Source organism: Antedon mediterranea, chromosome 8 (genome assembly GCF_964355755.1).
Source record: "Antedon mediterranea chromosome 8, ecAntMedi1.1, whole genome shotgun sequence".
Lineage (NCBI taxonomy): Eukaryota > Metazoa > Echinodermata > Crinoidea > Comatulida > Antedonidae > Antedon > Antedon mediterranea.
In genome coordinates this window covers 1,690,863-1,702,529 of record NC_092677.1, presented here as the reverse complement: position 1 = coordinate 1,702,529, position 11,667 = coordinate 1,690,863, and the positions used below count along the sequence as shown (strand labels likewise).

Sequence of the window (11,667 nt, the reverse complement as noted above, 5' to 3'; positions counted from 1 at the left end):
TATTCTACATTATTAACGAATTAGATTGGTAAAACCCTTGTATGGTTTAAGAAACTAGTACTAATATTGCACAAAATGATTATCCGAAATTATATAAAAAAATCATTCACATAAATATTGGAATTATAAAATTAATTTTGTTATAAAAACTTTCTATAAATTCCACACACTAATACAGCAGATAAGAAACTAAGAGAACATTTCAGATTACATAAAGTTTAAGCTTGTATAAACTTATCATTGTTGATATATCTTACTATTCTGAAACCAGTCTGTTAACAAGTTTCTAATGTCACGACCTTAGTACTACTAATGTTCTTACTTACTCTTATGCTCTTACTGTAAAGTCTTTGGTTAATTATCAAGGCTTATGATTAACAAAACCTGAAGTGTTCTGCTAGGTTCCAAAATCTGGTAAAAGCGATGCAACCTTCTTTCTCATTTCCAGCACCCGTTTTTCTCGTTCTCGTTCCATCTTCAACATTTTAGGAAAGCGCCGCCATGCATTGAACACAGTCTTTATACCTCGTCTGTATATAATTTAAGAAAAAAACAAAACAAATTAAAAAGTAAAAAGAAAGCAAAATACAATTATCTTCAATTTTGGATCATATGCCTATCAAACAATACTATGTACAGTATATGTCTACACTATTAAACTTTACATGACAAAAAATGTGATGTGCCCATATTTTATGGACATTATGATGTCATATCATTACCATGGTGACAGTATATCACTACCATATTTAGGCACATCACACTTTATTTGCCAAACTAGTTTGATAGTGCAGGCAGACAAATAAACACTAGGCTAGTATCTATTTGAAAAGCCAAAAAAAGGAGAAAATCGAACAGAAATAATTATATAAAATAAAACAGTATTACTAACTGGAAATCATGTTGTTCAGCAAGGATCTCTTTATCTATCATTGCTAATTTCTCATGTACTGCATGATCAGACCATGCTATCAACACCTTGAACAGTAATGTCTTTCTGTAATGTCTCCTTGCCTTCTGTAGCTGAATAGACTGCAGGTGGCCATACTGTAACAAAATATCAAAAGTATAGTTTAGTTAATTTATTGACGGTGACCATACTGTAGCAAAACATTGCATAATACTAGTTTTGTTATACTTTATTGAAAGTGTGTCATCATTAATACTAGTTTAGTATAGTTTATTGAAAGTGTATCATAATTAAGTCTGAATACTAGCTGTTACTTTACATTCCTTTTTAAAAGAAAAGTTTCATTCCAGACATTTAAAAATAGTATTCGTATAAAACAAGCATTAAATATAATTATATTTTAAATATTGCATTATTTATTGGTCTGTGGTTTTTGTTAAATTATTTGTGAACGGCATTGTATTCCTATTATACAATAGAAAAATAAATATTGATATTAATCCTACAATTTGCTGTATTTTGTAATTTTTGTTATGCATAAAGCCCTGTCTATACTATCAAACTAATTTGACATAAAAAGTGTTATGTGCCCAAATATGTTATGCTTAAATATGGTAGTCAGATATGACATCATCATGTCCATATATGGGCACATCACATTTATTTGTCACATAAAGTTTGATAGTGAAGACAGAGCTTTAAGGTTAAAACCGTATATAAGAGTAGAATAACAAATGTATTTACCCTTTTCCAAGAATTAAAGTAACGCTTCACAAGAATAATTGAATACATCTCATCTGCACATGCTCTCTTTTGTTGTAAATTACTCTGTGTACACTGATGCCATGACAGTAAGCAGTCTCTTAGTAACTGGTTACTATGGTGATTCATTGCCTTTTCATAACTATCACGTGTTCTTTGTACGAGCCTGCACCATGGTTTAAATCCTTTATTTCGTAAAAGTGTTAATCTGTGATGTTCAGCAGCCAAGATATTCTTCTCGGCAAGTTCGTTCAACCTTGCTTGTTTTTCAAGTTCTTTCTGAAATATTCAAATAAAAGTTAATTAGCTAGAGTGCAATGACTAGGATAAAAGTAAGTAATCAAATAAATTCCTTTCTTTGATGATGAGTCATAATATAAATAAATAAATGCATGTTGTTAGATTGCGGGTAATGACATAAAAGATAAATTTTATTGTGAATTTAACTACAGTAGGACTCAAGATTACACCAAAATATGAAATATTTTAATTATACTGGGCGACCACTTCAGTCAAAGACTGGTCTCCCAGAGGGCCCAGTTATGATCAGTTTCTGTGATGTACTAGTACACCGGGGTAACCCCCTACTCGTCTCGAAAGATGTACTAGGTTAGATGTGTACACAAGACCTACGATGTGTACGGTTTATAGTCCTTATCCGAGAAGACTCGTTCTACCACCAGAACCATGGAGTTAGTGAGCCTCGAGCCCCTGTCGATGTTATGGCTACATAATTACGGTTCCACTTAACTGCTCGGCCAATCACTCACTCATAAATTAAAATATGGAATCCCAACTAATATCCTATTCAGTACAATGTCATTACCTGTTGTGCAAGTCTCTTTTCTTCTTTTCTTTTCTCAATTCTTGCCCTTTTCTCTGCTTCTTCTTCTGCTAGCTTTCTCTCTTCTTCCTCTTTTCTTTTGGCCTATAAAAAGTTAATTTAACCTACATTATAAAATTGTCTGGTATACAATAAAGGCAAAAAACCATGAAAAACACATTACTCATTAATTAATGTATTAATGAAATTGTTTCTGAAATAAAATGAATATCATACTAATTGTTGCTCTTCCTTTTTGCGTCTTATTTCTTCTATTTCTGCTTTTCGTTTTGCTCTTTCCTTTGCCCTTTCTTCCATCCCTTTGAGTAGTGGTACAGTGCTAGCTGTTCTAGTAGAGTCAGGTTTTGATGTTGCACTTATTTCAGAACTATCAGACCTAGAAGTTGATGTTGTCTGTGTCCTTTACAATAAAAAGTAAAAATAATAAAATAATTTAATATATAAAAATTAGATTTAAATTGACTTAGTAAAGTTCTTCTCCAGAATTTTGTAGCATCAACCGAGATGTCAAGACATTAATTGTCAACCTTATTTACTTAACTTAACTTAACTATACTAGTCTTTACTAATATATAAGCAATATTAAAAATTGACGTAAACTGGGAGCAGTCTGGAAGGAACATTTACCTTGCTGTGTCTGGATTATGTAGTCTATCACTGAGCCCATCCTTAAGACCATCGTCTCTAAGACCAGCTTCTCCAAAATTAGTTCCCTGCACGTTAGCTAGTTCATGGCTCAGTGCCTTTTGTCGTTGCTGTGCCATCAACTCCTCAATCATTCGATGCTGTTCCTTCAATTGTACCTGCTGATCTGCTAATATCTTCTGTTGAGCTGCGTAGCGATGTTCTATATTGTTCACAGTATACTTAATCGCTTGTTTTGATCTCGGTGAACGTTTGTCGTTTTTGTCACCCGAGTTATTGCAATCTGTTCGATTTTCTTCCAGTTGAAAACTAGCGATTTCATCTTTGGTAAGTTTGGTATGTTTTCTTGTTACTTGCCAGGCATGTCTTGGTTTTTCTATATTTCTTTTTTGGTTTTTATTATCACCATCACTGACCTCTGACCGGGTTGTTGAAGCAGCTTGTGTCATGTTTGTTCTGCCGGGGTCAGCAAGCATATCCTCCTACAGTATCAATAAGAATTGGCTTACAAACTTTATAATACCAGAAGAGAATGTATGCTACAGTACTGTAGATTCAACAGAATTTATAAAGACATAATATTATATACATTATATAACAAAACATATTCAAAAAAGTATTGGAAGCACTGCTGATTATGATCTTATCATAGAAATATAGGCTATATAAATGTTAATTGTTTTGTTATCATTATTTTTAATTGAAAAAAGTTATATGATGGAGAATCTGGTCCTGTTTTAAATATCTAAACATAGGCTAAAACCAATAATTACCTACAGTACTGTTTACAATATACAATGCATGCTAACCTACAGTAAATCTACAAATAATCTAATCTAAACCTCTGTCTACACAAACTTAATGTGATGTGCCCATATATAGACATGGTGATGTCATATCACTACCATATTTGGGCACATCACACTTTTTTTTTCGAACTAGCTTGATAGTGTAGATAAAGCTTAAGAATAATGTTTGTCTTACAACTTGTTTAGAGTTCGATTCAGACTTTTTTCGACGCCTATTTGAGTCTGGCCTGTTGGACTTTTTACTTGAGTTGGGCATCTTAGGTTCATTCCTATGGCCATCCCAATCCGCCTCCATATTCGGTTCTTGTTCTCTATTCATCCATAGCTTTCCAGATGCAGCTGCCTCCAGAAACATAGCCATCTTATTGTGTGTTGTGTTTTTATCCTTAAATAGTGCATTTGATCTTAGTTCAGCTTGTGTGATACTGTACCAGGCCATAAAATGCTTCCTTAACATCTTGTGTCGACTGAACTTATCTGCTAAAGTTAGCTTTCTGTAAATAATAATAAATTTGGACTTTAAGCGCATAATGCATAAAGCCTCTATGCGCTCCACATAAAAATAAAAGTAATCCATGAAATAAATAAAATAAAAAAAGCAATTGAAAGTAAAATAAGTAAAAGATCTTAACTTGGAAAAATAGATGATAGTGATTGCTAGGAATGTACTTATGCAGGGAGTAAGAGCTTCACAGAATATATATATAATATAATATCTATATCAAACTTCATATCAACAATAAAATTCTTTAAAAATGTCCTCTTATTTTACAATGATAATCTAACCTTTGAGATTCTTTAACGTGCCATTCTGTTTCTTTCAAATCGCGTTCTGCAGTCGCTGCGTAGACGTATGATCTCCATGCATTCCAGGCACGCAGCATGCATCTCCAGTCAGCTACAGCACGTGCCTTACCAATTTTTAAGCGATTATTTAGTGTTAGTTTGTACCAGGCAGAGAAATGTTGTTTAAGAATCTAAAAATAGAATAAAAGAAACATGTATTTTTGCAGGCTAAAAATAGATTATGTAAATGTGATGGCTACAAACAGGCTAAACATTGGTTATTACCTTTAATTCTTCTTTTTGTTTAGAAACTTTCTGATCATGCACTTTCTTCAATAAATCTATTCTTTCTTCTTCTATTCTTCTTTTGTTTTCTTCTTCTTCCTTTTTAAGCTGTTTTATTGCTTCTTCCCTAACTGATATTTGTCTTTCTTTTTCTAGTCTATCCTTTACTCTAGCCTCCTCTTCCAGATGTTTCTTTTCTAGTTTAGCCTCCTCTTCCAGACGTCTCTGTTCTAACATTTCTTTCCTGATTTTAGCCATCTCTTGTTTGATGAGTTTCTCTTCTTTTTTAGACTTCATTTTCTTCTCTTGTTCATCCTTTAAAACAATTTGTTTTGCCTGGAACTGTGCATATTTCTTGGCTTGAAGTATTTTTTGCTTTTCCTCTTTTTCTTGCCGTCTTTTCAATCTATTTGCTCTGACCTTCAAAATTCAAAATAATATTTTACTGTAGAAACTTAAGGACATACTTAAGTAAGAAAGATGTTTCCCTTAACTACTAAGTACTGTATTCCACTAAAATCAATAAATATTTGAGGATTTAGAATAGGACATTTGGTAAATTTTAAGTGTTAACTGTTTGAACGGTGAATACTGGTACTGTACAACCACTAGTCTAGAATATACATGTACTCAATAACTCACTAAGTAAAGACTTACTTGATTTTGTCGTGCTTGCATTGTTGTTTTTGGATCTTTGTGTTTCTTTTCCAATCCAAGGTTCTGCTTTTTAAATGATTTTTCAACAAACTCCTGGTTTAACATGCTTTCTAAGATTCCTTGAACCGTTTCATGTTCATCTCTGCTGTCAATTTCATTAAATATATCTGAAACTCATAAAATAGTAATTATACAGTAAATAAAAAAAAATATTCAATGTAAATATGTGCACATCATTTTATTGATTGATTTCTGTTTTCACAATGATATTTTGTTATTTTTTTTCTAGAATTGGAATAAATAAATATTAATCATATCATTGAATAAGTTCATCTGGTTCCAAATTCAATACAAACTGGAATATTTACTTTTTTGTTGAATCATGTCAACGAAATGTCTTGTAGGTATTTCTACATATTGACTGCATATTGTGTTTTTGGTTTAACAAAAAAGTAAATTCTCCCGTTTGTATTAAGGATAAACGTACCTTCAGATTTTAGACCATCGTACGGATCAAACAAACTAGATTCACTGAAGTCCACATTCAGTATTGTTTCTAGGTCTGTTTTCTTTGGTTCATTTATCCCATTACATCCTTTCAACAACTCCTCCTCTTCATCATCAAACCTTAAATCTGAGTCATCGATTTTTAACTTCTCTACCATCCATTGGTTTAAAAGATCCTGTGCTGTCATTTTAAAGAGAAAAAAATTTAATTAAACTGAAAATAGAAAAAAAATTGAATTTATATAGTTGCTTTCAACACTTTGAAGCTACTGTACCTAACATTAACACGATGAATATTCTACCTCACAAGCTGAACATACTACTTAATGAACACACTACTTCCGAAGATGAGCATACTACTACAATGAGCATACTGCCTCACAATGTGAATATACTAGTACCTACCAAGACGATAATGCTACTTACCTTCAGTTTGTGCCTCATTATTATCCTGTAAAGCAGCAATTGTTGCCATGGCATTCCCATGACCACTTTTTATTGGATACTTTTGTGATTGTCCAAATGTGATAGCAGCTGCTTGATCAGATGCTGCTTCTACTTTCTAAAACACAATGTTACAAAACATTAATGTTACAAGTTATTAATGTTAAAAATCATTACTAACAAGTTGCAAAAGCTGTATGTATTAAAGGGTAAAGTTGTTAAAATAATGGAACACCATTCAAGTTTTTTTTAAACCTTAATGATCTATCCAAATAAAATGGACTGATCATTATATATATTTTGCAAAATTAATTTAAATGGCTTGCCTTTAAATGGCTTGCCTTTAAATGGCTTGCCTTTAAATGGCTTGCCTTTAAATGGCTCGCCTTTAAATGGCTCGCCTTTAAATGGCTCGCCTTTAAATGGCTCGCCTTTAAATGGCTCGCCTTTAAATGGCTCGCCTTTAAATGGCTCGCCTTTAAATGGCTCGCCTTTAAATGGCTCGCCTTTAAATGGCTCGCCTTTAAATGGCTTGTTGCCTTTAAATGGCTCGCCTTTAAATGGCTCGCCTTTAAATGGCTCGCCTTTAAATGGCTCGCCTTTAAATGGCTCGCCTTAAATGGCTCGCCTTTAAATGGCTCGCCTTTAAATGGCTCGCCTTTAAATGGCTCGCCTTTAAATGGCTCGCCTTTAAATGGCTCGCCTTTAAATGGCTCGCCTTTAAATGGCTTGCCTTTATCCAGTGTTGGATGTCATCTTCTCTTTTCTCTTGTGTCTGCATGGAAGTAAAAAAGGAGTAAAATTACAAAATGAAAAATTATTTATCTAGGACTATTTCAAAGCTAACCAATTTCTTTTATTATTGTTAAATTTACATATAGGCTCGGGCTAGATTTGCGTGGGTTGTTGTGCGAAATTTGAACAATTTGTACAGTTGAGCTGAGCTGGTATCGACTTGTAGGTTGAAGAAAGATTCGTAATTGTGGCTCTGGTAACTAATTTTAAAATCATATTAAATTAACATTTTCGAAACTATAAATGAGGGATAATCTTTTTAGAACTTTCAAACAAGGAACTATTTTTTAATGATATTTAAAAGCACATCACTCCATTAAAACCTGTAAAATAAAAATTAAAACACAAATTATGTAGGATAAACATTATAATGACCAAAGTAACAACGCGATCGATATCAAACGCAACCGATATGATTAAAATGGTGCCGCTTCATACCGTAATTAAACCAACCGTGGGCAACTTTGCGATGGGGCGACTTTGCGTTGGGGCAACTTTGCAATGGGGCGACCTTGTATGGGGCGACTTTGCGATGGGGCGACTTTAGTACTACTAGGCTGGGCCTAGTAGTGAGGGATTCCCGTAGTGAGTAGAGCAGGCCTAGCTAGCCTAGTCAGGCCTACCTACTACGGTAGTAGGCTAGGCCTACTAGGCCTAGCCTCTAGGCTAGTAGTAGGCCTAGCCTAGGCATAGCTAGGCCTAGGCCTACTAGCCTAGGGCCAGGCCTATAGACAGCTAGCGTAGCTAGCTAGGATCCACGATTAATTAACTCCCAGATCCTACACTAAAAACAAGGTCTGGAATATTACATACATGAGCAATTGAAGGTTTTGAGGACCATCGCCTCCATTTGTAAACGTCAGAATTCGGATTAGACATCTAAATTTGCCACAAAAAAACAAGATACATCAGGCGCAGAGAAGAGACAGAAGTTTTAGCGTAATGTTGCTGGGGCCAACAAAAATATACCAAATTTGTAGGCAAAGAGGTTAGCTTGACTCGACTACGTCTGTAAGAAAGTCTACTCATCGAGGCTAGAGAGGAGACCGGTTTCGCCTGTGGCTTAAAAGCATGGCATCTTTTATTTCAAAGATCCTACTAAATTCTGCTAGGTATTGTAGAAATGTTAAATACAACCAAATGAATTTATTTAAGTGAAGATACCTAAGTAATTTTATAAAAATCAATTACGTTTTGATAAGTAAAATTGAAGAATAGTACATACTCAATCGGCAGGCCTAGCGTAAATAGGCGGCGATTTACAATACGGTATCTATTTTGCGGAAGAAAATGTACCATATCATCATATCAATTAATATGAGGTCGTTTCGTCCCAATAAGATAGTATTGGCCCCCGACAACCAATTTATTAAAACAATTCTTACCTTTAGTAAAGTTAAGAGGCAATGAGTTTTTAAACTCGTAGGGAGCCTCTTCTCTCATATGTGTGTGTATTTGTCAAGTTTGTTTTTGAATGAATTTACACTCTTGCTATTTTAGTATTATTGACAACAGATTCGGGCAGCGAGTTCCACTTGTTGTTAATTACTCTAGTATCAAAAAAATTATTCCGTTTAGTTGAGTTCCATCTAGGTTTCTTTAATTTAAAAGTTGAGCCTCGAGTGATATTTGGACCAACTTCAGATGCTAATTTAAAAAAGGAGTGGCGATCTATATTTTCGTAACCATTCAAAAATTTAAAAACTTCGTAATGTTTTATTTAGAGTTGCACATGGTTTACCAAGTTTTTCTGGGAGCCATTTTCATACACAAACAGGAGGTTTAGCATTCCGTTTTACACAAATTCTCAAGTAAGTATACTTTTTTAGTAGTACTAGGCAAGTAGTAGGCCCTAGATAGTTGTTCTGACTATTGCACTTGTCAATATGTGTAGTTATATTATATATATAATAAGTATATAATTTTCTTACATGGCTTCCCAACATACAAGTTTTTAATTGGATTTTTGTTTCCAATAGATCGATACTTTCTTGGGTTTTTTTGCCTCTTTCATTTTTTATATAACTGAATCATCTTTTTTTATACATTATGATTTACTGTATTATACTGTATCTCTAAAAAAAAATATTTATATATAAAATATCAGAAATTATAATGTTTTACTCAAATATGAATATGAAAGAAATAAATGTTTATTTGATTGATTGATTGATTGAATTGTATGACCCACCATACGACCCCCGGGAGAGGTGCGTCATTTGTCCGATGTGCGTCATACCTTATGAATACCATGACGCACCCATGCGTCAATAATGTGACTTACCTTTAGGTGACCATGACGCACCCATTTTGACTCACTGTGACCATATTTTTTATGATATTTTAAGTGGTAAAGTGACGGACATTGACACACCATTGGTCATTGATTTGACGTACCATCTAGGTTTTTTAACGCACCCCTGTGTCAGCAATTATTTTTAAATGACTCACCCATGACGCACCTCTCCCGGGGGTCGTATAGTGGATATATATAGAATTATAGGACTTTTTTCATTATAATTATACAAAGATTTTTGAGATTATAAATCCTCACTTTTACTGTATTTTTTAAAACTGAATATTTTCTAGACAATTAGTAGTATAGGGCTAAATAAATAAAAATATAATTATTAAATTATTTTATTTGAACAGATGTTTTTTAATTTATGTAGTAATAATAATAATTTGTTTGAATATATAGTGCAGAACCTCCAAAGAAAAAAAAGAGGGCTGATCCTAGGTTGGACATTATGAGAAAACAGCGTATGATAAAAAGATTAAAGAAAGTTCAAAACAAGATGGGAGCTGCTGAATTGAAACCAATAGCAGAATTTAGCGTAGAACGAAAACTAACGCAAGAAAAAAGGTACAATATATTATAATAGAATTAATTGGATTTTAAAACCCAAACAGAACAGAGCTGTTATTCGCAACTAAAGCTTGGTGTTAATTGTTTGTGTTCATATGTCTATCATATCACATCGCTCAACAATTGCACTCTTTAAGAAAAAGCTTAACTTTATATGTTAGTAGTTTAGGCAATCTTGGGTTTATTAAAAACTGATTGTTGCATTTGTTTAAACATTAAATTATTATCATAATTTTTGGTATAATCTCTAAATTATATTGATTTCAGGAAGAGAAATTTACCAGAAATAACGTACGAAGAGAATGAAAGACGTGCGTTGCTACAAAAGGCCTGGTCAAAGTTCAAGTTAGAACAACACTGCGAAGACATGAAATATATTGATTCTATGCGAAAATCGCAACAAAAAGCACTGGAAGAATTGAGATATGAATCTGAAGAACTGTATGAACTTGCCTTAAAAAGAGATAATAACCTGATGTCCTCGTTGGTTTTGTATGGCCCAACGGAAACGCCACCTATAGTTGATTATTACCACCAATGCCCAGACGGACAATATGTGGATATTACCAAAGAATACAAGTAATATTCACTTTATTTTCAAGAATGCAAATAGTATAATTCACTTTATTTTCAAGATTACCATAGTCACTATTTTTAACTCTTTCAAAACATTTTGTCTACTGTTTCAAAATGCATCCTGGTGGAGAATCATTTTTCACCATTTAAAGTGTGTCTGAAATTACAATAGTTGATGTATTCATTTACTAGCAGGATGGTGATTCCTCATTTTCAGGTTGTAAGTTAGGTAGTTAAAGATTTTTTAAGGTGGTCTGCTGAGGTGACCATTTCTATTGCTCATGAGATAGCCATGCCTATATTATGAGATGGCCACGCATATCTCTCATGAGATGGCCACTCTACCTCGCATGAGATGGCCCTGCCTACCTCTCATGAGATGACCACACCTACCTCTCATGAGATGACCACCCTATCTCTCATTCATATCAACAGATTTTAAGTTCAAATGTAATATTACAGCTGTGTTAAACTATTGACAAAATAAATGTTATTGTCAAATAAAACATAAAATAGAAGTAGATGTATTGTTATTGTTATTTTTGGTACACCACCATGCAAATTAGTTTGCTCGTAAACAATTGGTAAAACCATACAAATGGTAAAAAATAAAAGTAAAAGTGCAATCCGAGTGTTGCAAACTGTGGCAGGGGTCAACATTTAATGGATTCTACCGTGGACTAAGGTCTATCTATGGTGAATATTTGGTCGAAATCCATTTAAAGTGGTTTTTACAAGGACATTGACAACAGAAATTATTTTTCACTTTTCCTTTGTT

General features: G+C 33.4%; 2 protein-coding genes across 2 annotated transcripts; one reads left to right on the top strand and one right to left on the bottom strand.

Moving 5' to 3' along the window:
* Positions 1-397: 397 nt before the first annotated feature.
* On the bottom strand, positions 398-8,373 carry LOC140057379 (uncharacterized). The gene is made up of 14 exons (XM_072103015.1): positions 8,258-8,373; positions 7,383-7,424; positions 6,632-6,767; positions 6,186-6,386; positions 5,699-5,865; positions 5,042-5,461; positions 4,757-4,947; positions 4,146-4,464; positions 3,144-3,643; positions 2,733-2,916; positions 2,499-2,600; positions 1,655-1,951; positions 893-1,047; positions 398-530 (listed from the first exon to the last, which is right to left on the bottom strand). The coding sequence occupies exons 1-14, from the start codon at positions 8,321-8,323 to the stop codon at positions 398-400; spliced, it is 2,913 nt and encodes a 970-aa protein (XP_071959116.1). The 5' UTR covers positions 8,324-8,373.
* Positions 8,374-8,468: 95 nt separating this feature from the next.
* LOC140057383 (large ribosomal subunit protein mL40-like) lies at positions 8,469-11,412 on the top strand. The gene is made up of 4 exons (XM_072103020.1): positions 8,469-8,556; positions 9,169-9,255; positions 10,146-10,310; positions 10,581-11,412. Exons 1-4 carry the CDS (start codon positions 8,516-8,518, stop codon positions 10,894-10,896), a joined length of 609 nt encoding a protein of 202 aa, XP_071959121.1. The 5' UTR covers positions 8,469-8,515; the 3' UTR covers positions 10,897-11,412.
* Positions 11,413-11,667: the final 255 nt, after the last annotated feature.